General features: G+C 35.9%; 1 protein-coding gene across 4 annotated transcripts in view; it reads right to left on the minus strand.

The window, feature by feature from the left end:
- The window catches only part of adamtsl3 (ADAMTS-like 3), a 156,704-nt gene that overhangs the window by 15,438 nt on the left and 113,938 nt on the right, over positions 1–27,328 (minus strand). For 3 of the 4 annotated variants that reach the window (XM_042759487.1, XM_042759486.1, XM_042759488.1), the window contains 10 exons: positions 26,368–26,515; positions 21,708–21,792; positions 17,878–18,167; positions 17,496–17,625; positions 15,057–15,261; positions 13,265–13,447; positions 12,451–12,604; positions 10,627–11,653; positions 853–980; positions 640–768 (listed from right to left, as the gene is read on the minus strand). In XM_042759487.1, coding sequence (XP_042615421.1) covers positions 640–768; positions 853–980; positions 10,627–11,653; positions 12,451–12,604; positions 13,265–13,447; positions 15,057–15,261; positions 17,496–17,625; positions 17,878–18,167; positions 21,708–21,792; positions 26,368–26,515 — 2,479 coding nt within the window. Of the gene's footprint in view, positions 1–639; positions 769–852; positions 981–7,990; positions 9,263–10,626; positions 11,654–12,450; positions 12,605–13,264; positions 13,448–15,056; positions 15,262–17,495; positions 17,626–17,877; positions 18,168–21,707; positions 21,793–26,367; positions 26,516–27,328 lie in introns of those variants that run through there. The other variant, XM_042759489.1, reaches the window with a different exon arrangement.

Genomic DNA, 27,328 nt, shown 5'->3' on the forward strand with positions numbered 1-27,328 from the left:
GAAAAGAAATGATCATTCATGTTTTCATTACCGCTGGCCAAATTAAAAAACTAAACTAAAATTAAATCATCTTTGAGAGCAAGGGGGCCCCCTAGTGTTTCGGGGGCCCTACGCAGCTTGCATATTTTGCGTATAGGGAGGGTCGGCTCTGCCGTGATACTTTACAGACTTTGCTCAGGCATTTAAGAATGACTAAAACAACATTTCAGATGCTGTGCAACGAGATCGTCCCCTGGTTAGGCAGGTTATGCCATCCCATAATGCAAAGTCACATGATTTTTTGATGTGCATGGAGGAATTTGTTCACAAAATGCATTTCCATCTCCTGTTATCCGCATTAACCCTTTTTCACACTTTTTGCAAATTAAGGGATTTTTTTTATTATTTATAAAACCGTATATTAAAATATGTAAGTATACTTTAATTGCATTTTTTTTATTTCGATTTTATTAATAATATAATATATGTTATCTTTGTTCAAATTACTGTAATAAAATTATTTTTATTTTTATTTTTTTGCTTATAGATCACATTTGACTATGTATTGGTGGAATATTTTTGATTTTGATAAAAATGTACCAACATATAATTTCTTATTTTTCTTTTGATTGTGAAATCCACCTGTAAAGTGTCCCATACCTTTGACGGGGCACTCCAGGGTGAGGTTGGCACCTAAACGGACACTGATAACCCCTCCGACCACCACCTTCAGACTGCTACTCTTCAGATCGGATGTGTTTCTCCGCGAGGCAGCGATCGTGGGAGTTTCTGTTTATAAAGAAATAAAAAACCAGCAGCTCAAATTGTATACAAAACAGTCATGACACAGAGCAACAGTGTGTAATATCTCACCAGCCAGCAGAACTAGTGTTGTCTCTGAATCAGAGCCCAAATCATTGGTGGCGGTGCATCTGTAGGTTCCCACATCACTGGCGCCGGGGCTGAGGATGTGTACTTCTCCATCGCTGTCCCACGATACCCTGGGGAGGGCAAGACAGATATGTCCAATCAGCTGTAGAGTTCAGAGAACACCATTTTTTTGCATTTTCCATTCCCACATATGTAGCATTAAAGACCCCCTGTGATAAAAATCAAGTTTTTAACATTGTTCACATGTCTATTTTAGTGTTTTAATATGCTTATAGACAAACCATGTGCAAATTCATCAGTGAACATCATTGCTCAGCATTTTCTCCTAATTTGCATATTCATGAATCCGTATATACTAAATGAGGTAAGGTTGTAGAGTGTTTTATTCAAGCCATTTTAAGGCATGAAGAAATTATTTTCACAAAAATAGTATAAATATGCAATTTTAATTATAAAAGATCAGTTTTAAAACATCAAAATAGTGACTACATGGGAATTAGAGCAAGCAATTAGAGACTAGTTCACTTAAACCGGGTTGTATCTGGGTTAAAATAACAACTGGTTTCTATGCATTACAGAGATGAATCCACAGGAGCTCAATGCACCACTCTGTGCCCTTTCCATGAAAACACACACCATGATTGTGTCTTAATCAAGTCACACTATGGGATCTGTTCGAGATCCGGTTCAATCTCTCATTTCCTGTGTATCAATCAGAGGTTTCCCTCAGGCTCTGCTACACTTCTAGTTCTGGTTCACGTGATCTCTTACAGCAATCAGGAGTCCCAGAAGAGCCAATCAGAAGCAGTGTGATGGCCTCTCAGAGGTCTTTATATACAGTATCTGATTAAAGTGTTTATTTTGCAGACACCGTTGTGTGCATCTGGAGGGCTGCTCAGGGACTTCATCTGACACTTCTGAAAGACTAGTGGGCCTCAAGAGCAAAAACAATTAAGAGGTTTAAATTTGTAGTGATCCTACAAAAATGTAACACTGAGAGGGTATCATCTTAATAGCTATTTTCTCAAAACTAGAAAAAAAAATATTCTATCCATGTTTTATACATTTTTAATCACCATTTTATTTACATTTACTGATTACTAATACATGCATTCCCTGATAATCAAACCGATGAGTGTTAAATAACTAACAAATGGCTATTAAATATCTTCCAGATCTAGTTTCTGGAGTGAAATAATGAAAAACCCAAACCCATGAACTAGGTATGAAATGTCTATTATATTTTCCAGATGTAGCTTCTTAAGTTAACTAATGAAAAAAATTAAAAATAAAAATAGATATATGGTAATCTGGTAATCAAACCTATTAGTATTGAATAACTAAGTATGAAATCACTGTTAAATCTTTCCAGATCTTATTTCTTGAGTTAACTAATGAAAAAAAGTATACATTTATATATACATAATATACATAATACATAATACACACACACACACACATTACATTTAGTCACATAGCAGACGCTTTTGTCCAAAGTGACTTCCAAGAAATAAGAAAATAAATTCAAAAGAAAAGCATTTATTTGAATCTTTTTTCTTTGCTGAATAAGAGTATTAATTTCTTTCAAAACAAATTTTTACTGATGCACACATAACATAAATACACACACCCACACACAAAAGTATGTGCACTATTTGAAAAGTACTATTTATAAGAAACACAAAGTTGTTGCCAATGTGAACAATTCAAAATCAATCACTTATAAGGCTTGATTTCACAGAGGATGCTGCCTTAAAAGACTGCTGCCTATGTAGACAGACACAGCATGGAAGCTCTCTATGTTTTGGAAGAGAGACAGAGTGATTAAGAAAGTCAGAATGGGTTAGAAGCCTCCAGGGTGCAGTGAGATCTCCGCCCACTCCCACCCAAAGCCACAAAGGGACGCCGGCACAAAATGTGCATTGTATCCCATCCAGCACACATCTCATGAAAGCCCACTCATTCAGAGCCACTAATAAAAACACAGCAGCTGAGTCATGTCTGAAGTATCCAACTCATAGAAAAGATATCATCTAAAGTGTGATGCCACGTCTGGAGCGACTCAGAGGCACAAATGTGTGCGGAAAATCAACTTCAGGACAATGGCAGCATTGTTTCCACAATCACAAATATGATCCTACTGTATACTTACACGCCACATTTAATGAAAAAATAAAATAAAATAATAATTGCAAGACACTTGGGGAAAAATTGAGCTGGCATTTTAAATAATTTCAGATTCTTTTTTTCTTGTTTTATGCAAAACAAGTTTTATTCAAAACCAATTTTACATTTTTCTTCCCAAATTTAATTCAATATTCATATTGTCTGCGAAAGTCTGAAAACTGTGTTGTTTATTTAATGTTTACTTTTTTCTTTTTTCTTATTTTTTTTCCGGAAATCAAGGCAAGAATCCTGATTAATTTTTTTTTAAATGTGTTCAGTGTTCCTTTGTAGAGTGTTTCTTGTTGAAACAGGAAGTTGGGGCAGAACCAATTTTGTTATTGGTAACTAAAAATACAAAAACTACAACAAAAATGTTAACCGAAATAAAAGTAAAATAAAATTAGGTACAAATACTAGATGAAAAATTCAAACTTAAAATGGTTAAACAGAAACTAGAAATGTTACCTTCACAACAAACTGATTTTTTTTTAAGTTACATGGAAAGTACATGAAAATATTACATGATTAAATAATACAATTACTAAACAATAAATATATATAAATATAAATAAAAAAGCTAAAACTAAAATTAAAAACTGAAAATATAAAAATAAAAATATTAGATAAAAAAAATCTAACTTAAAAAGGCTAAATGTAAACTAGAAAAGGTACCTTCACAACTAACTGAAAACTTTTTAAGTTGAAGAAAATTACATGAAATTACTACATTTAAATTGTTAAAATATTAAAATGAATTAAAATAATATCACTAGAACTGAAATTAAAGCTATATTTCAACTCTAATAAAAAGACCAAAGCACATAAAATTCCTAACACTAGAATTAAAAACAGAAACTATAAAAATAAAAGGTAATTCAAAATATTAAGAAATACTTATATATAGATAAAACTAAAATAACACTGAGCAGAGCATACTGAAGAGATTTAACTAAGTTTATTTATTAGGCCAAGATATATATGGTTTGGATGCATTTTTCACTTGTCTTATGGTGGAAATCATAAACATTTACAGCACACCTCTTCTCATCAAGCTCCATGATTCAAAGTACCTTTCATTTCCAGAACACTATTTAAAGTTACGGTTTTAAATCATTAACACTGTATAAGCAAAAGTAAAAGTGTTGCTTACTTGAGAAATATAATTTTTCATTTAAATCTCAATGTTCTGTTACCAAACGGTACAGAAACTGCAGTGGTTTGAGTGTGAAATCCCGTTCACAGCTTGTTAGGGTCTGATTTAGAGCGTCACAGCAGTGCCAAGACACATCTGAACGAAAGAGCGTGAAAGGGTGTGACTTCACACAGCTTTAGAGTCCGTGAACGTCAATCACCTCGCCTGTGTTTTGCTTCACATTTGGCCAAAAATAAGAAGCGCTATGTAAGCGCCACAGCAGAGACGGCCCTGGGGCCACAAACACCACAGGAGCTGCGGATGGGAGGAGATCTACAGCGTCACACAGAGCCATGCTTCTCCAGCGAAGCTGTCAATGCACACATTTCATCTGAAAAGACTTCTGTGTATCTCCTCAAAGTGTTGCATGTTCCCAGTTTACCCACATGGAAAAATGCATACAGTATTGTTTGTCGTTCTTGATCACAAGTGCAGAGATGGATATATTGTATGTTTACAAACACAGTATCCTCCATTCCGTGCTTATAACTGACAGAGAAAAGACGACAAGCATAGATGCACTACGTGTTGTGTTTCACACTGAATGCTCAAGCAGAGCTGAAACAGCATGCGCCTGCTGTGCTTTTACACTGGCAGTGTCACACGCAGCTTAATCGCAGCTTGTGTACTGCAAAAACATATGAGTATCATTCAGTGTGTCGGGCTCAAACTGATACAGTAAAAATGACAACATTATTAACTGTCTTTATAGTTGCTTTGGAAGCTGAAGCTTGTGATTATGTTAAAAGGTGTAACATTTCTGACACGCGCTTGAAATGTTCGACCAATCACAACACACTGGGTCAGCTGGCCAATCAGAGCACACTGCACTTTTCAGGAAGGAGGGGCTTTGTAGAAATCAAAGTGTTTTAGGAAGACTGGGCACATGTGTGTGTGTGTTTTTGGACATTAAAGCATGCTAACATATTCCAAACACAATACACAAAATAATGATCGCCGAACATAGCATCATACGACCTCTTTAATGTGTAAATGTGATCAGATTCAAAAGTAGACAATAATAAATATTTATTGAAAGGATCTGTTTAAAACTTTAATAGGATTTAGAAACCCACACTCACATATATTGAGAAGATGAAGACTCTCCCCCCAGTTGATTAATATAATGAAAAGATTTGGAAAGACTAATTGGTTGAAGCTTATTCACCCATGTTAAGAATGATTTTATATAATATTATATGTATCAGCAATTAGGACTATAAAATGTATTTTATTTTTGTTTATTTCTTATTCTTTCTTATTTATTTATTTATAATATGGATGTGTTATCTTATTTTTTAAATTTTTTTAACCTGTACTGACCCCAAACTTCTGAACAATAGTGTATATAATTCAAATAATGCATGTACATAATTAAAATGCTATAAAATTTTTACCTTCACAAATTGCTTGGACTTCTTGACAGACAGACGGGTAGACAAATTTTTGTTTTTGTTTCTTCACATCAAAAAAATAAATAAAAACTCACACTGTATTTTATTTTCACATAGTGAGACGTGTTTAAAATATCTCCAATACCTGCAGTGAGAGAAGAATAACATGATTGAGTTGTAAATATTACTCTGTAGGAGTGGAATGCATTCATTCTGGGTTGGCACTGGGCTGGCATATATTTGGTTTTGGAGTCACGTGGCATTAAATAGCACTGTTTTGAAGGCAGCAGTGATGCAGTAGAGACCGCACGCAAACACGGCTGACAACAAAAGAGTGGGAGGCAAATGATTTGGCAACTCTGAGCAATAGAGTGGTCAAAATAACTGGGGTATAATAAATAAATTAAGTATTATACTGTAAAAGAATTGTGCATCATCCAAATATAATAAGACAAAAATGAAAACAAGATTGTTCCCTTCATCTGAACTTCAGATTTCTTAAAAAACAACAACAAAAAATAAAAACAAATGTTATTCTTGCTTGCCAGATTTGAGTTCTGAGAAGGCTCTAAAGATGATGTGGCATCATAGAGAAAAACATCAATCAATAAAACTATTTAATCCCAACTCCAATAAAATAACATCTGATTCCAATAAAATCTGATAATGGATGTGACAAGCAACAAATATTTAGCATAAAACCGAGCTGTCAAAACGAGTCCCATTTGTGTCTTCCTTATAAAGTACATCTGTAAAAATGATTTTAACAATGATTAACCGATGTCAGCTTTCAGTGTCAACACAGACATTTAGCTAAACTCATCAACAAAAATACAATAACTTTATTTGTCTTTGTGTATTTTTTTTTTGTATGTATTTTTAAGCTGTTTCCAACTTAATGCTATATTAGCAAACAAACATGCACATTTTAAAAAAGAAATATCTGGAAATATAATAATATAATATAATATAATATAATATAATATAATATAATATAATATAATATAATATAATATAATATAATATAATTAATATAATATAATATAATATAATATAATATAATATAGTTAGTTCTAGTTATTTAAGCCCTGGTTTTTCCTGTGTCCTGCGTCCGGTCTTGTTCGTCAATCCCCTGTGCTTCGTGTGTGTTCCGTTGGATTAATAAAGACTATCTTCATGAATTTCCCTACGTCTCCTTGCTCCTTTGCTCCTCACTCCTTCACAGTACCGTGACAGAAGAACGGACCTGACAAAGGAGTAAAGCTCCCCTTCTCCTCATTTTTGTTTCCTTTTGTGAATGATTTGTTTTCTGTTGTCCCCACACTTATGGAAATCGCTGCAAAATTTGCCGCCCTAGCCCATAATAATTTGTGGGATTCACCTGGGAATTCTTCGGGCTCATGGTGTTCACAGCATTGGATGACGCCAGGCTTAATTCATTGTTCTGGATTGGGGCCAACTGCTATCGCCCCGTGGACCTCCCAGACACCGCTGGAGGGAAGGTATCCTCTGGTGTCTGGAGAGTGTCCGGCCCCGATCCAGAACCAGCTCTGCGTCAAACCCACCGGCCACTGCACTCTCAAGTCCGCCGCCCGCTCCACCATCAAGCCCGCTGGCCGTTCTGCAGTCAAGTACACTGGCCGCTCCATTGTCAAGTCAACCGGCTACTCTGTTGTCAAGCCCGCCGGCCGCTCAGCAGTCAAGCCCGCCAGCCATTCCATTGTCAAATCTGCTGGCTGCTCCATTGTCAAGCCTGACAGCCGGTTCATTGCCAAGCCCTCAGCTGACAGCAGCTGTCTCCCTCACCACAAACCAAAAAAGGAGTATGGGGAGAAAAAGACTGATAGCTCCAGACCCTGAGTCCGCTCCAGTGTCGGCTCCAGCCCTTGAGTCCACACCAGAGAGGGCTCCTGTCCCCACATCCAGCCCAGAGCGGGCTCCTGTTCCCAAGTTAAGCCCAGAAAGGGCTCCTGTTCCTCCGCCAGCTCAGAAAGAGCTCCTGTTCCCAAGTTAAGCCCAGAGAGGGATCCCGTTCCCACGTCCAGCCCACAGAGGGTCCCTGTTCCCAAGTCAAACCCAGGGAGGGCCACAGTTCCCGAGTCAAGCCCAGGGAGGGCCGCTGCTCCTACGGAGGGCCTACGGAGGGCCTCAGAACCCAAAATTTCCACCAAGGAGTTTTTTGGGGCGGGGCTATAGGGTTCCAGGCGTAAAGGCCAGGCCAAGTGCCGAGGTAAAGGCCATGGAGGCCGCTTCGCCATGGCCCCCTGAAGCCGCCGAAGTGCCGTGGTTAAGGTAGTTTGGGTAGTTTTGTATTGGCCCCTTGGTTAGTTTGATCGCCATGGCCCCCTGAACTTCCCGATCTGCCACAGCTCACTAGTCTGCCTGCAAGTCATGGCTCCCGAAACGTGTATCGCCCTGGAGGCCTTCCATCCCATGTAGGCCTCTCTGTAAAGGCCTCCAGAGCGCCCGTTGGAAGTTAGGTGGCACATGGACGTGCTTTCCGGGAGGGGGAGGTAATGTCAGCCCTGTGTTCCTGTGTCTTATGTTTTGCTCCCCATGTGCTCCCCATTACCCAGTTTCTCCCTTATTGATTATGTTCATTGATGTCAGGTGTTCCTGGTTTAGTTCTAGTTATTTAAGCCCTGGTTCTTCCTGTGTCCTGTCTTGTTTGTCAATCCCCTGTGCTTCGTATGTGTTCCATCGGATTAATAAAGGCTATCATCACGAATTCCCCTACGTCTCCTCACTCCTTCACAGTAGCAGTACCATGACTAATATAATATAATATCTCCATACAAGATTGCATATATTGCATTCTTAGATTTTAAACTAAATTATTTAAAAGATTATTTAAAAGTCCTATCTTTAAGGAGATCTTTAATGAAAATACTCCTCTTTTTAATTTAATAATGTTTTGCTGTAGGTGTAAATCATACATTTTCAGGCCTGTTATGACGCTTGTGCAGCTGTTGGATATTTGCATAAATTCCCACATTATATTCTTTTTCTAAATGCCCTTTCACCTTTCTGAAGGTAACGCAACATTTTAAAATGTGCTAATTTAGAATGAGATGGCACAATACAATTAACATTTAAAGATTATTTATATCCTAAAATGTCTAAAATCATTGCATGTTTCATTGCATGACCCTACAGTTCAAGTCAAAAATGACCTTTGAAAGTTAAAGTGCTTCAGTATTTGACGATTCACCTCAGGGCTGCTGGGTTTTCAAGCCAAGGCTGCAAGAGGCCTGAACAATGTTTGCACAGCCATGTCTCTTTCAGGTCCCATAGCACACGCCAGGAAGAGGGGCAGACAATGTTTGGCGACTGTCTGGGCGGAGGCTATGTTAAGGCCATGAGCTGGACAAAGCTGAGTTACTAAGTCAATGTTTTCAATGACGGTATTTAACATTCAACAGTATAGAGTAGACGATTAGACCACAGTGCAACCCTGGAGAGCAAGTGAAAGAAGCACAGCCAGTATTTCTGACCCCAACAGACCGCATAATGTGAGATCTGGGGTGCTCTGGAGGTGAATATTTGAGTGGGTTGGTGATTAACAGGCTTTTGGAATATGCGGTTGCTCAATCAAGATCAGTCATGGCTGGACTCAGAGGTACACAGGGAGTCTTGTTTTCTATAAAGAGAGAAAAAATTGCTTTCGGTGTTAAAGTTGAACTCTGTTCGTTTCCAACATCATGTTCATTGTACAAAAAGAACTGCGGTTGATAATAACTGAAAAAAAGAATAAAGTCATGTGAATTCCAGAAGATCTGAAATCAGACACTGTACTGGTGTGTTATACTAAAAATGTCTTTAGTTATATTTTGAGCCTTATAATTCACATACAAAATGACGCATTTGAAGGAATATTTCATCTAAAACTGATAACTCTAATTGTTACATAAAAGGAGATATTTTGAAGAATATAACAGTTGTCAAGCACACATATGAAGGCTCTTTAAAAATACACCGGTATGGAAATTCTGGACGATACAATCAGTCTTGTTACTGATAACTAAAACTAATTTAAATTTCTTTTGGCATTAAAAAAAACTTAAAATATAAATATTACATGAATAACTTAAACTTAAATTATAATCAGAAATGTTGTCTTGACAGTTAACTGAAACAAAATAAGTTTAAGCTGAAGTACAAAAATTACTAAAAATAAAAGCTAAAATAAAAATTAAAAAAACGAATAGAATAAGAAAAGCACATTAAATCACTAAAACTTAAATTTAAATGAAAAAAAAAAAAAAAAAAATATATATATATATATATATATATATATATATATATATATATAGATATATATATATATATATATATATATATAATAATAATTAAATAAAAATAAAATATATAGATATTAAATGAAAAGCAGAAATGTACACAAATAATACTAAAATAACAGTAATAAGCCAATAATTATTTTTGTGTTATGCCTGAAAACCAGTAAATGGCCAATTTTATAAATTAACACTACGTGGTAATAGATAAATATTCAATATTGGCAACTAAATTACAATTTTAATGATAATGGCTGATTCTGTAACACAAACACTAGTGCTTATTGGTAGCATTAAGGGTCATGGGCTCGATTTGTTTGTTAAAAGCATCTGTTTGGTTAAAATGTTTGGTTAAAAGCATCTGCTAAATACATAAATGTAGATATAAACCAATATAGTATAAGGTTCAATATAATGTGCATCCCTATTCAATATTCATAAACAAAAATTCTGTCCTCCATAAAAAGAACAACATGTTGAGAGTGAGCAAACAATGACAGAATTTCTGTTTTCAAGTAACTATTCCAATAAACATGGCATTTAAATGGATTTAAACAAGCTGATGACCAAAAACTTTGGTGTTTAGTCTACAAATTGTAGCTTAAGAGAAAAAATGGGAAGAAGAAATTGCAGAAAGTAAGAAAAAGAGAGATAAACTGCAACACTGAATGGCACTTCAGCCTCCTCAACTACATATCATTGTCTTTACCTGTCGCTGTTCTGAAGCGGAGCTCCATCTTTGCTCCAAGAGATGTTTGGAGGTGGCAATCCCTGAGTGGGACACATCAGCATGAGGCTGTGGGTAGCGTTGGTCAGGTAAGCAGTCCTGCCCACATGGATCCGGAGATCCCTCTGGAAGCTCATGGCAGATCCTTGATGCTCTTGTCGAACGATAACCGCCCGACTGCCTTTTTTCGGCATCTTTCCCTCAGAAAGTTCCGAAGTGTTTGGCATCTTATCTAAATGATTGTCCAGTGTAGTGCTTTCCTCGTTTGGTGCCCCTTGCCCCGCAGCAGCCAAATCCTCCATTAGTTTTCCAATCAGGTGCAACGCCATTTCATCCGTCACATCTCCGCTCACGGCCAGCTGACTGATGTTCTTCATGAGCTCCTCGAACTGTGCAGGATCAAGGACAAAGGCTCCTGTGTGGCTCCTGGCGGCTGAAGCCAAAGCGTAGTTTCCTAAAGCAAGAGTATCCCAGAGTTCCTTAGGCTGGCCATTGTCGTCTCGGTAGAACTCGTTTTTTTCCATCCAGCCCGGACGAGATTTTAGAGCCTTCTTTCCAGGTGGAAACCCCTCATGGCACTTTGAACCAACGTAACCTCCTTCTTTGTTGATATACGGATGAAAGTTCCTTCTTCCCAAACTCGTTCCTTCAGGATGTTCCAGGAGCCTATTATTGTATCCGATAAGCTTCAGGATGAAGATGTCTGAATCTTGGTTGGCCCAGCAGCGGTACAGTCCGATATCTTCAGCCTCCAGGTTGTAGATCCTCAAAGTGCCAGATCTGGTGATGCTCAGACGTTTGGAACTGGTCAGATCATTCCCATCCTTCTCCCAGCGGACCTGAGCTTTAGGGAAATGCCGAACGGGACACTTGATAACGATGGAGGTCTTGGGAAGAAGGTAGGCTCGTCCTCCGATGGTAAAACTGAGCCGTTTTTCTTGTCTGGTCTGGATGTATATGCGTTTTAGGCCAATGACCAGAGGGCAACGTTTTTTGGAGTGCTTGTGCTCTGTGGAGAGAGATGGAAGAAGTTTAAACAGTTCAAACATCGGTTAGGCCTAATTACTTTAGTTTCACATGAGGTTATGAATGCTCTAGAACCCCCCAAATAATCTCCGCTCTCGATTTCGAGCCCAGTGAAGTCAAATCACACGAGACAAAAGGGCTTTGGAAAGTTTAGGTGAAAGAACAAAAACATGAGGGCACAATGTGAATATACATTCTCCGCTTGCAGACTGATCTGCTATGGGGCGTCCCTTCATTCCACAGGACCTTATCAAGATAAACCCAATCCAGAACCTAACGCTAATCTTAAAGAAACATCATCAGGGCCGATCTTTCTGCACCACAGTGTTAAGCTATAATCTAAAAGCATCTCAAAGCAGTCCTGGAAGTTTCATATGCTCATAATATGTTCACATACAAGACACCAGAGAGTTCATTGGTTCATGGGTATCATGAGAATAATAATAACATGCTAAGTGATACCTACAGAACCCTGCTTTTTATTTGAGATATTTGAGATGAAACCCAAGTAGGATTGTGCTGTTGCAACGGCTCAAAACATCAGGGGGTCCCAAAATCTTTTTATGAAATTTCCCTTGTGCTGCTATCAGAATGTATGGAGACCACATTGAGAGCAAGATCAAATAGAGGTCAGTTCTAAGTTAAATTACAACTATAATTTCCAAGAAATGTGCAAGAAATTTAATACTTCACATTGACATAAACAGTTGTGGCAAGATGCACATAAAGAGGGTTGGAAAATGGAAAGACACACAGCTAAACAAGTGTAGAGTATCGTACTACTGCATGGGCTCATACGGCAGCTCCTGATCAGAGGAGGGAGGGGGAGGTCACTGCAGGCCGACCTGTCCAGAGTGACCAGCTGACCGGAGGCCGTCTGTCTCCTACACACAGGTTCCCTCCGCTGAACGCCTTTTCCACATGTCACAGAACACTACAAACACATATGGACAAATACATTTATTCAATAAACCTTATTAAAGGAATAGTTCACACAAAATGAAAAGTTTAATGGTCCATTCACACCAAGATCAATAACTATAAAGATAACTATGTAAGTGTCCACACCAACAACATTCTGTTTATTATAAGCAGTAAGCAGGTGCTGGAGTTTTGTTGTCTGCTTTAAATGCTCATCCTCTTTAAAGCAGGATGAATTCTGATTGGCTGTCAATGTTTTTATCATTCATCAGCTGGAGAAAATCCTTCTGAAAGTGACTAAACAAACCTTAACATCTCCGAAATTGCCATTTTTGAACACCAACTTTTGTGTTTCTTGCAAGAAATAAAATAATAATAATCTGGGATTGGAACAACATTCACTTTAGAAATAAATTTACCTTTCTAACTAAATTTTTGTTTTTGAAATAAGTCTCTTATGCTCACCAAAGAAGAATTTATTTGATCTGAAAAAAAAAAGAAAGGAAGGAAGAACTCCAAATTTGTGCAGTGTATTCCAGCCTTAACTCACTGTGCAAGAATATTATTTATGAAGTATTTGTCTCTTTGAGTATGTCCCCAAATAGGTTTTGGGAATTTTTTATAGGATATATATATAAGTTTAGCTTGGTTAGAAACACACACATGCACACACCTTTGACCACTCTCCTCCTTCCAGACGAGGCAGCAGACAGTCAGGGTTGTTGCAAATCCTGTGGACGTCGGGTTTGGTTCCAGCGCACTCCTCGTCACTCAACCTGCGGTAACTTCCAGTAGCCAGTCTCTGTTTACAGTAAACCTTACGCCACTGAGTACCTCTGCCACATGAATGAGAGCACTGACCCAAAGACCAAACAAACCAACATCAATCCTTTCCACATATGCCACAGCCAGAGAGAGCACAGCATGAGAGCAAATACAACCACACAACACTCAATATGCAGATGTTGTTTACCCAACTCATTAAAAGCCACGTGAAGATTCAAGATCAGCTATAAAAATTATTTCACATCATGTTCCATAACAAAATATTCTCAAAAACACATGCTCAAAGAGAATAACATGTCCTTCTAAGTGTTTATGTGAAATTCTGGCACCTGCTGTTTTTATGAAATAAGCACATCTATGCAAAAGTCTACATTTAATCTCATTGTGTCTAGGAGAAGCCATTCAGATATTAAAAAGATTTCTTTGTCATTTTTAGTTAACAAAAATAGACGAATACCACACAATGCTATTGCTTGCAAATCATATTTTAAGTAGGGCTCCATATACTGAAATAAAATCAGTATTGCAATATGGCTTAGTACGATTGTCAAATTGCACATGCTGTGATTTAATTAAATTAATATATGCTTAATATATACTGGTTACAAAGTGAGATTTTTTTTATTTATTTTTTATTTATTTTATAGAATTTATTTTACAGTATTTTCCCAATATACATACATATATTTTTTTTTTTCACTTTTTTCAAGTTTTTTTCCAAATCATTTAGCCCTAAAATTATTTTAAAATGCAAATAAATAAATAAAAACTTAAGCTTTTAAATATTATTCTTTTTATTATTAATATTATTATTATTTGATCCCTTCTCCCCAACAAAATTACCTCGCTAATTCTAGAATAATTCAGTCTGTCCAAATACAGCTATTCAAGTCATCTGGGGAAAATTCCTGTATTTTTTCATATCCCTATATATAGCAGGAAAACAAAACAGCGCAAGGTCAGTTTTTGGAATATCATGCAGCACTAATTTTCAGTCATTTGTTTTTTAAACCTGATGAACATCACATTGAAAAACTGCATTACAATATTACAAGCTATAGCATTGTGAGGGATTTATCTATTTTTATTAGACTATTTGCTTCCATTTATTCTTATGCACCAACATACTGTACAGTTTTTACAAGGAGTTGCGATTTCAAATCCAAAATCCAAAGCAAACAGACTGAAAAATATTTTCTTCCCCTAGGCAGTTAAATGCTTAAATGCATAATCCGACACCCCCCCGCCCCCCATACCTGAGTCAGAATGTGCAATAAACCCCTAAACCTCAAAGAAAAGAATGTGCAATAACTGCCCCCCACCGCCCCCACTATATTCTACACTGCACAATAACTTTACTCTGTACTACCACACTGTATAATCACTTGTTTATCTGTGCTTATATCTTATCTTCATTCTATATGTATGCCTTTGTCATGTTGTATATATGTCTTGTCTGTTTATTTGTTTGTATATATTTACCTATTTTCATTTACATTGTGTTTCTCCTTTCACAATGGTCCTTATTATTTATTTACAATGTGTGCAATGTTTACTGTAATTCTGCGATTGAAAAGCTGCTAACTTCCTTTAACAATGACAATAAAGATCTATTCTATTCTTTTTCATTTATATTTTGACTTTTGTAATTTCTCTCTGAAATCATGGGGCTCACTAACCTGCTGCCACTCCTCAGCCTCCCAGGCCGGTGGACACGCCACCTGGTTGCAGGCCTGCAGTTCTAGAGGTCTTCTCTCCACACACTCTTTGCTGGACACAGATTCAGTGCGGTTTCCTGCCACAGACCTCACGCAGGACACACTGCGCGTCTGCAGCCCCACGCCACACGACACAGAGCACGGGTTCCACACGCTCACCTCCCATCTGAAGAAAACACACAAACACACAGCTCTTACACACTCCATGCATAAACAACCCATTTTAAATTCATGTGACACACATGATATTCAGTGAATATAAAGGAAAGATTATTTTCTTTTTATTGGGAATTAATTGGATCATGAAAAGTTGATGTTTTACACCACATTGAAGTCAGAACGGAACGTAAGTTTGGAGTGGATTGAGGAGGTCCAGCTCTATTTACTTATAACACCCTCAAAATCAGCTGAAAAGTAATGTTGTTTCAGATGCAGGGCAGGTTAATACTTGATTTATTTTATAAATCATAATATAAAAATCATTACGGGCCCCGCACTTCACATGCAAGAAAAAATAATAAATTGTGCACACGATTTACTAATTCGTTCCCTCTATGTACTAAAACGTGCATACGATTACTATTTTATTCCCTTGATTTACTATTTTGTTCCCTAGATTTACTAAATTGTGCGCACAATTTATAAATCGAGGGAACAAAATAGTAAATCATGCACACGATTTAGCCTACTATTTTTTTAGCTCCGTAAATAATAGGTTATAAACACAAATATTTTATTTTGAAAAACAAACACTGAGAAGCCATGCACAATAAGACCAAAAAGATAAAATAATAAAGTAGATCATTTATAATACAAAATGCCATCAATATTCCTTACCACAGTAATATATATGTTTATGATTTAGCATGTATAGTGTATAGTAATGCAAGTGAAATTGCCATGGTCTTTGAACTTTATGATCCCTGGCATTCCATGACAATCATGATTGGAAAGATCCATGTGAAGGCGATCATTTGGCTTAAACACCAGGCATTTCGAATTCAAACAATCCTGCCCATATAATCTGAGATAACAATCAAGCTTTTGCCCATAAGAATATGAACCATTGTAATATTCTGAGCCGTAGTACATAAAAAGCCACATGAAAGATATCAGCTCCAGTAAAATCATTTATTCCATAATGCACTGCACTAAAAAGCCAGCTGTCCTGCTTTTGTTGGCAAATGGTCAGTTAACAGGAAATCACATTATTTTCATCACGTGTCCTTATTTTCAGAGCGACCTGACAGCCTGCTAAGATTAAATCTGAGTTTGGTCTTTGAACATAATCTAGGCCAGAGGTTCAATTTGAGCTCCTTGTTAAGGAGCTGGATGAATCATTATGTAGTTTTTTTTCCTTACTTTCTTTTGCACGCAATATCTTTCCATGACAAACACATTCGGTGTTGGAAGAACTAATCAGCGGCTTTTGCTAAAGCAAGCATCACTATTAGTATTATCAGTGTTCATATTTCTGGTTAAATAGGGTTGTGCTATTACATTTTTTTAAATGAACAGATCTACACTTGTCAGTCTTGCAAATGATGGACAATGAGCAAGTGAAAAACTGCCCTAGATTTAATTGAGCAACATCTAGAGATTACAATATCACACAATAATTTTTGGTTACAGCACCTTACCAATTAATTACAGAATTTATTTGATTATCAGTGAAAAAGTCTTTATTTCGGGCTGTTCTTCACGTAAAGTGATTGTATGACATTAAAAACAAAACGTTCTGTGTGCTTTTTAGAGCTTGAAAATTTCTTATTTTGTCTTCCAAGGAAAAAATAACAGCATACAGGTTTGAAATGATAAATAAATAATGACAGAATGTTAATTTTTTGGCAAACTATTCATTTAAGCAACACATAGAAATAGTGACTCAACAAAGATGAAGAAGGAATATTATTTTTCTTTTCATCATTATGATGATTATTTATAAAGCATTTTTTCTCTCTCATTATTTAATTCACTCTTTTTACCATCCAGACTTTTGGGGTCAGAAACATTTTTTTATTTTATTTTTTTAATGTATTTTTTTTAAAGAAAGGAATACTTTTTAGGATTAATTAAACTAATCAAAAGTGACAGTAAAGACATTTATAATGTTACAAAAGTTTTCTTTATATATATACACACACACACACACACACTCACACATACATACATACGCACACACAAACATACATACATTTTAAAAATTGATAACTGAATTTATGCACAAATAAAAGATCCTGGCAAAAAAAGTACTACGGCACACACCACAAAACTTTCTCAAAGGGAGAAATTAGCTTATAAAACAGTTAGCTATTATAGTTATCCTGAAATAGAGCAATTTGTTTAAGCAACACATACATTTTTCTAAAGTGATTTCTTGCAGTGTCTTTTGGACAGTACCTCGGAGGACACGGCTGAGGGTTACAGATGCGAAGCAAGGTGAGTTGCGCTTTGGAGCCGTTGCAGAGTGTGTCATCAACAATTTCCTTTTTCAAGGTGCTCACACACCTGAAAACAGCCATCTGTTTGCCTGAAAAACAACACTGTGAGTTACAAGGCCTTTGGCAGAGAAATATTTCAATATGTATTTTGTAGCCCAGGCTGATCACTATCAGCTCTCTTAGCAATTTTAGATTTCATCCCAATTTAATTTCATCTGGAAAGCTGTACATGTAAAAATCTAAATCAGTTCTTTTGCTGTAGAAAATTGTTGATAAAAGCTATTTGGGCAGTAAACACATTAGAGCGGTTGTTTTCTCTAATGGGTTTCATGGAGGCTCACCAACAGCACATGAAGCAGAGCAGGGAGTGAAGCCCTTGTATTCCCAAACATAGCCGTGCTGATCAGGGATCTCCTGGGCCCTCATGAGACTCCAGGACGAGTCTGGAGATGCTAAACAGGGGCCTGAATCACAGGTCCTTTGTAGGGGAGGCTTGTCCTCATCACACTCTTCATCAGGTAATTCGACTTCGGCTTGAGTGAAAGACAGCAGCACTCTGCATTTCACTTGACGGCTTTGAACGCCCAGACCACATGACACACTGCAGGCCGACCAGGGACCTGGGATGAACCTGCACACACACAGAAGTAAGTGATGAATCTGAGCATGTTTTAGAAATATGCCACTTTCACAACCAGTTTGCAAGAACAAATGTGAAAAACAGAAAGAAAAAAAATGCTGCTTTGCTATTGCACTGTCCTCACTAACTGCACACAAAGACATGATTGGTAAAATCCTTTATATATGTTATATTATGTTAAACAATTTATATATATATATATATATATATATATATATATATATATATATATATATATATATATATATATATATATATATATATATATATATATATATATAATGTGTGTGTGTGTGTGTGTATTTGTATTTTTTTATATATATATATATATAATTTTAAATTCATTATATTAAGTAATGATATAAAACAGTATTATACAGTACATACACACACACTATATATATATAGTAATTTTAGATACAGAATTTTAGATAAAGTTATACAAGTATATGTTTCATTTGTCTCACCATTTCTATCTACCCATATTGCTGTGTGGAAAAAGTGAAAAGTGAAGACTGTTAAACTTGAAACACTGGCTCTAATCCTTTCTAATAACCCAAGTACTATAATAACAATGAAAACTAAATAGATTTAACAATAATACCAGGTTATATTGATAAATATAGCATTAACATGGACCAAAAGACTTTGATATTTAGGAGTCAACCGCATTTAGAATAAACGTGATCATAAAAAAAAATTGTGGCAAAGTCTCCTAATGAACCACAGAATGATTTTTCCATATTTCAGCCGAGAGGAAAATGACCCTTTTGGAAAATATTGCTGAAATTTATAGCTTGCATGATCTGTGCATAATTGGATTCAGGAATAAAAGCACAACATGTTCTTTACCACCAATGTAATAAACCTGAGAAGAGAGATGAACATGCTTTGCCGACTCATGCTTTTCAGAACTTGTGTACATTTCTTCCTGTCATGTCATTAAATGCAACTAAAACACACATGAAACACTAGTGATCTGTAAAAGTATTTAAGTATTGTGGAAATGCGCTCGCCCGGAGTGGGTGTCAATGCACACCTCACGCCGCCCACTGTCTAAACACTTTCCAGGCTAAAGGGATTAAAGTTTATGAGATCTGTAATTCCACATAAGCCCCAAACATGTCATGTTTGGACTAATGTAGGGGTGTCATTCAGGGAATATTATGATGTCAGAATACCTCATGTGATTGAGAAAACAGGCTTGCGTTTTTAGGAGACGATAAGAGTTAGTGACTGGATGTGCACGAGTGTGAGTGTTAACTTAATCACATTATGTTGAATTCGCTCAATCTTTTAATTTGAATTTTTCAATATTTACTCCAGATAACTCCAATTTAACAAATTATATATATTATATATATACATGCACAATAAAAAAAAAATGAAATGAAATGAAATGTTATTTATTTTATGTTTTATTAAATTCAAAATGATTCAATTTAACTTACAGTATTCTCACAAAATCAAAATAAAAAAAAAGTACAGAAGCATTGTGTACAGTGTAGAAAAATGGCAATAGAAAAAGAGCATTTACGCTTATGCTCACTTTAGCACCCTTCGTAATTATAAGTATTGTCATTCATGTGCTTAAGGTATGTTTTGGGCCTGTAATCATATGTGGGTGTGTCTATGAGAGTGTGTATATCAGTGAGCAGGTTCTAATCTCAGGATTATAGTTCAGGAACACGACAGGTTTGAGAGGAGGTTCCTTCCTCAGTGTATCAAAGCAGGGATAAGATGTGGCGTGAGACTCCACAACCACATCCAACCCACATAATCCGCCCACCCAAATCACAGAGGCAAGCGTCCAACCGTGAATTCCACAGCAAAGTGGACTGGGCTCTCTGAGATAGGGCTGAGTACCGAGCCCTGATGCATGCTACCTTAGATCACCCTAAATTTAGTTACTTGAGCAACAGAGCAGAACGCAAAAGAAATGCTGCTATCACTAACTGATATACTCTGCTCAAGAGTGTAATGCAAGAAGGGTTTGCAGACAAATGGTAGATCTTAACCCCCCTATCCCGACAAATGCATGTATATGAACTGAAGCATTCTTCAATGGCTGTTCTGTAAACCCTTAAACACTTTCACCCCTCATTTTTCCCATTTTATGAGTCTTTGTGATAGATGTCTTTGGTAGACCGCAGGGAACAGTAGCTGTCTGGATGTTAGCAGCCCGCATTTTGCAGCTTTCAGTGGGAATTGTTGGGGTCCATCAAGCTCCCCTGCCAACTATTAACAGGGGTATCATTTCAGAGACGGGGAGGGGGGATAACTCTAATAATACCACAACAGGGGGCAAGAGTGGTCCGTGGGGCCTTGTTAAGCAATGAAAGGAAACTGGACACACAGAGGTAAGAACGCATGCACGCTCAACACTGGTTTCAGTGGCCGTTTTATTCGGATGAAGAACCAGCTAATGAAGCCTGATTCTTGAACTGAGTGGGAAATGGATTTTTACTGCCGCTGTGTAAAGGGAACAATCCCAATGTGAAGTCACCAGAAATCCTGAGTAACAAGTGAAAGGATTCATCTCTACAGGTCTAGAAAATTTCTGAATGAAAAAAAAATACATGACTGTATTGAGTTGCAATGCACAGAATGCGGCGAGACTGTCTTGGAATACCTGAGGATTCTTTCTTCAGTGGATTATTGGTTATAAAAGGGAAACAACTGATTTATATGTTTATTCAGACACTTGTAGCGAAGCCCAGACGGAATCTGCAGACTTTTTCCGTATTTTCTGCACTGAATCTCTGGAAAAGTCTGCCAAATTATGCAGAATGGATTTGTCTTAAAATGTTTTAAATGGAACTAAAAGTATACTAGTATACTATATTTAGTTTTCATAGCTGAAAGCAAAATCATATTAACCAAAAGAACAAAAACTTTTGTTGATCTTTCTGAGTGAAATAAAATTGGAATGAAACATTCCAATTGTTTCCTCCAGTTCCAGGTGAGCCTGTTTATACAGTAACAAACTGAATGCTAAGGATGAAGCCAGTACTGAATCACTGTCTGCTGGATAAACTCACACAAAGATATTGGACAGGTTTAGTTTACAATAAATCAGAGAAGGAGAGGTATTCAGCTTTGCATCACAGAAATAAATTACGTTTTAACACATTAAAATAGAAAACAGTTATTTTAAACTGTAATATTTACAATATTACAATTTTACTATATTTTTATATTGATCAAATAAATGCAGCCTTGGTGAGCATAAGAAACTGCTTTCAAACACATAAACAAAAACATACTGGTCTTGTCTAAAATGCTCTCACAATTACAAAATTAATCTAATGCCATGCTTTTTAGGGATATTGATGGCCAAATGAAAAAGTAAATTAAAATGATCACAATATTCAATATTTTGCTTAATTTTGTGTTTTCAAACCAGCATAATTATTTTGTAAATATTCACCCATGAATATATCCCAGTCCTAGAGAAAGCAACAATTTAGTGTTAATGTGACTATATAATATACAATATAACATAACGTAAAAAAAGAAAAAAAAACTCACGTTGGGTCTTCCAAGGCTACTTTGATTTCTTCCAGCTCTTGGGCCTGTTTCAACCATGGCAGCTTGGCTTCAACAGGTTGGTTCTCTGAAAAAGCAACAAACAAACAAACACAATATTAGATGACATTACTGTTAAATCAAAAAAGTAAGCATGCATGAAGTAAAGCAATTAAACTAGTCTTCATCTATATTGACAGATATTACCAAGTCTGGTCTAACTACAACTGCAAAAGATATCAACTCTACTAAAAAAGGCCATATTATACAATATGATCTATGCTGGTTAATGTGGGTTTAACCATGCTGCAAAACTTTCTGGTTGAACTAGTTAAAATGTCTGATGGGAACACTAGTACGCCAGCATCTAATACACAACAGAATTTTTTAAAATTGTAATCTCTTTTTAGAGGTATTGAAAGACTAGCTAACCACAGTACAGAATTTAAGCTCAGATATAAAAAAAAATCTAAAATGATAAAACATACTTGAGGTTCATAATTGTAAATTTGGATACTTGGATACTTATCAGAGGTGATTAGTTCAGGGTGGTCTGTAAAACTCAAATCAAAGATCTGGGCTGATAACCAAAAGGTTGTAGGTTCAAGCCCTGTAAGTGTTGATCCACAAACCATCGCCTATTGTACTCTTGAGCAAGACGTGCAACCTCAGATTACTCCGAGGAGGACTGCCCTGGTATTAAGTGTTCTGTAAACTGTTTTGGAGGAGAGTTTTAAGATAAAAGATGACAAAAAGATGCGAAATCGGTGCCGAGGGACACTCACATTTCACCAGAAACCCTTCCTGTTATGAACATCTGTAATACCATCACTGGGTCATACGTCTTACTGAAGGTTACAAAGCCAGTTTGAGTCCGGCTGCTACCCCTCCAACCCCCAACCCAAAGACAGCTAATAAAGCTCAACATAAATCTCCATGTGACAAGCAAATATTTATGCAAGCAACCATTTATTGATCTGGAACAGGATTATCACAGCTGTCGGTGACTGTGGGACAGCAGTAAAGTCTCACAGTAGAACATGCCCAGGGCTCAGGGTTTGGCTCTTCAGCCGGGGTTTCTGGCTTTCTCTGATGGCAGACGTCCTCAGATTTGGCGTGAGGGAAGGTCGGGATGAAATAGCAGGCGATGGAGCCTCTGTCATTTCAACCCACTGAGTTTTTACAAGCATGTCAGTCTCAAGTTAAGTGTGGAATTGATTGATTTGAAGAGAATCACTGGTGAAAAAAAGCGCACAGATGTTTCTGATTACGGTTTCTTGAATTCTGGCATCTTTGCGTAGCTGATATTACATTTAAAGGAATACACTACTGTTCAAAAGTTTGGGGTTGGAGAGATTTTTTTCATGTTTTTGAAAAGTCTCTTATTCTCAGCATATTCGCTACATGTATGCAATCAAAAATACTGTAAAAACAGTCATATTCTGAAATATGATTACAATTTCAAATAACCGTTTTCTATTTGAATATATTTTAAAATGTAATTTATTCCTGTGAATTTACTCAGTCTAAAGGGTTGCATGATCCTTGATCACTGATATCTGATATGCTATTTATTATTATTATCATTATTAGTGTTGAAAACATATGAGCCGCTTAATATTTTTGCAAAAGCCATGTCTTTACTGTATCTAGATCAATTTAATGCATTGTTGCTGAATAAAAGTAATAAAAAGAATCTTACTCAACCCGAACTTTCAAAAGGTAGTGCACTTCACTCAAAAACTCACTCTCATTTCATTTCAAACCTGTGCATTTGTTCAGTGGAACACAAAAGGAGAATTATAAGGGATCTTCAAGTTGCTCTTTGGGTTTGGAATGGCATTATGGTGATTCAATGGTGACAGAGTTTTCACTTTTGGGTGAAGTATTCCTTCAATGAAAATTTGGAGGATTTAAGCAAAGCTTGTAAATGTAAAACACGTGTGAGGAGGAAAGTGTTAGACGTCTAGATGACAAACACCTCCTGTTATGTGCCTCACATGTCCTCTGTCTCGAATAAGGACGTTTGATTCATGAGCAGACGGTACTATGTTTGGCATGACTTGGCATGAAAAAAAAGTGCAATTTATTCATGTACTCAGACAAATCGCTTGAACTAATTACATAAGACTTCATGACAAGTGTGTCTTGCCAAAAAGACGTAACATATTTAAGTGAGAAAAGACATGGTCACACATAGAGACCCAGATGAAAAATGTTATTGAACCGAGGTTGCTCTTTCAAAGCGTTCTCAGTCATGCTTCAGCTCAGATGTTTCTCCAAAAATAGCTCTGGATTGAATAGAATAGAATAGAATAGAATAGAATAGAATAGAATAGAATAGAATGTTGTCAGGAGTACAGAGCTATAACAATAACGTTAAGAATAAAATAAAATTAAATAAATAAATTATGCAATTATTCACGTAAGAACACAAAATGCATATATATCCAAGTGCGCAAGAATGAAAAGAAAAGAAAATGATGTTAAAATACTTTTAAATAAAATGAATTATATTTATGGACAAACTGAACTCAGTTCAAATTGAACCGCTTGTTGAATCAATCTGTTTTTACATTTTCTCACATAAATATTACACATCACATTCTTAGCCATATATCCATTCAATAGTAATAGTAAAATTAATTTCACTTTTTTAGAAGTCATTATTCAAAATCAACAATTGCATTAACATTCTAATAGCTCTGTACTCTTTTTAATGACATTTTTATTACTTTTTAATTTATTTCCATCCTTTTGTTTAATTAATTTCTGATATGAAGAAGTAAATTGTAGTTATTGATTCATTAATTTTACTTTATTTCACTGGTGGCTAGAAAAAACAACAGAGATAATCAGATCTCAGAAGAGATTTCATCCTCGTTTTTTCTCATCCGGGACAGACACTGAAAGGAAAACTGTCAGAAGGAACAGGGATCTGACAGGAAAATAAAGTAACAGACAAGGAGAAGTCTCAGGTATTAATTAACTCCACAGCAGAAACCGCTCTAAAATGCACTGTGACTGACTCTCGATGAGCTCACGGTGTCTGTCTGTACTTATGGAGCATTTCGTATTCAAATCACACATTATTTCATGAGTGTCTGTCTGAGGCAACACTCCTCTCTCCGGTCTGACAGCTGTAGGCACTGACTGTTCCCTTATCGAGACCACCCTGGCTGTGTTCCAAAGTCTAGTGAGCTCCCCTGTTGCCTAAATAGGTAACATCCTAAACTGAGATGGAAGACTCTACGCAGTCAGCAATCCTGTACCTCATTCAAATACAAATGACATAAATGATAAAGGTTTCTTTCCTGCAGTTCACTATCACGGATGGAATTTTTCACTGCACATTCTCATTGTATTCTCAGTGATGGATACATTCAATGCTGCCAAACGGGGTTCTTTAAAGGGCAGCATAATTTTATTACTAGGTTTTGGAACAGAGACTTTAAATGCTTCCCTGAAACAAATAAGTTCTAACAGCATTTTAATCATATCATTGTTTTAATGTTAGTTTTTATTAGTAGATGAATGGAGCTAAACAGTGACTGCTCACTTTATCAGCGGCCTTGGCTCCAGATTTATTTCCCATTTATTTTCTATGAAGGCATTTCAGAAAAGTCTTCCATAAAGAGTTCAAAGCCTTGAATGAAACTAACCAGCTACGATGAATCACAGTATTACATCGTTTGATTCGACAAAAAAACAAAGGAACTTATGAGAGAAAGAAGGCCGCACTGAATGTACAGTTCACCAAGACTCTCCCAGAATGCATTGCGACAAGGTCTATGAAAAAGGTTAGAGAAATATTTCATATCATATTTCATCTTTTAATTTGTTCCCTCAACAACTGACATTTTTATTTAAGAACCAAGGGTTTTTAGAGTCTTTGAAAAACCTGGAAATATAAGTGATTCTTAAATGTGTGAATTCTAGACCTGGTCATGAAAGTCATTAAAATTACTAAAATAAAATAAATGAAATAAATAAATAAAAAATATTTGTTTATTTATTTAAATGAAATATACATTTTCTAACTCTGTCAAGCTGTTATCAGATAAAAATGGCTATTTGTGAGGGAAAATAATAATAATAATATTATTAAAAAAACACTGTAATCACAAATGACTAAAAAAGTGTACATTTATGGACAATAAAGTTTAAACCATGAAGAACATTCACTTTTGGAATTATGGCATTTAATTATTTGAATTATTTATAATTGTCTTATTTAATCATTTTAATAAAATATCATCATAAATAATTGATAATATTTAGATAAATATTTAAATAAACTAATTTAAATGGCCACTCCTAGTTTCTTTAAATAATAATAAAAAAAAAGTTTGGAAATGAGCAGTTTTGTCATTACAGCAGAAGTATTAGAAATGTTGTCTTTGAATGGACAGTTGAAAACCACAGTATTAGAGGATCATGTAGTTACCATAGCAATATGCTAACATCAAAATGAGATGGAATTAAATCATTTCACATGTGCAGTTCCTGCCTATGTAGAATGTTTCAAATCCACGTACTGTATCAGGTTCTATGTCAGTGAAGATGCTGACTTTCAAGGCAGCTGAGTATGTAGGCAGTATGCAGTAAAGTAGCTCACTCGAATGTGGATCTTTTTAAAAGATCACTTTATTGTTGTTTGTACCTCGTGGTTTGTGGCAGGCGACGGGGACCAGGCAGTCCTCTTTGATATGGGGTTTGAGGTGGGGATTGCAGCCGCCAGTATGTTGTCCACTGTGATCCACACACAACACGACTCTGTACCGCAAACCTGGGCCGCAGGTGACCGTGCACTGGATACAAACAGACACAAAAACACAAACAAATACATGGAGCAGTTATGTGATCATATTACATTTAATGTGTGCTGTGAAAGCACTATACAAATTACAGTTTAATTGAAATTTGCCCATGTATGCCAAGAATAAAGTGAAAAAATGTGAAGATAAAAGTTTGGGGTCAGTTAAAATTTATTTATTTAATGATTTTGAAAGCAGTCTCTTTTGCTCACCATGGCTGCATTTATTTGATCAAAAATACAGGAAAAACAGTATTATGAAATATTATTACAATTTAAAATAACTGTTTGCATTTTAAATATATTTTAAATGTAATTTATTCCTGAGATGTAAAGCTGAATTTTCAGCAGCCATTACTGTAGTCTTCAATGTCACATGATCCTTCAGAAATAACATAGTATCATATATTTTAATTCTAATATTATATAATATCTATTATATTATATATTTTTATTAGATAATATCTAATATTCAGAAATATTCTAATACACTGATTTGGTGCTCAATAAATATTTTGTATTAAAAATGACAAACACACACAACTAAATTACTAAAACTTTAACTTCAATTAAAATGAAAACAGAAAATATTAAAATAAAAACCAATTCAAAATATTAATAAAAACAATGATATCAAAATAATCTGCTTTACTGTTTATTATCAGTTGAAAACAATTGTGGACCATAATATTTTTGTGAAAACTATATTTAACGTTCCTTTTTAATTAAAGATGCCTTTTCTGTATTGAAGGATTAATTTCATTCCAACAAAATAAAAGATTCAAGTAGCGGAGCTAGTATAATACCT

Source organism: Cyprinus carpio, chromosome A7 (genome assembly GCF_018340385.1).
Source record: "Cyprinus carpio isolate SPL01 chromosome A7, ASM1834038v1, whole genome shotgun sequence".
Taxonomy (NCBI): Eukaryota; Metazoa; Chordata; class Actinopteri; order Cypriniformes; family Cyprinidae; genus Cyprinus; species Cyprinus carpio.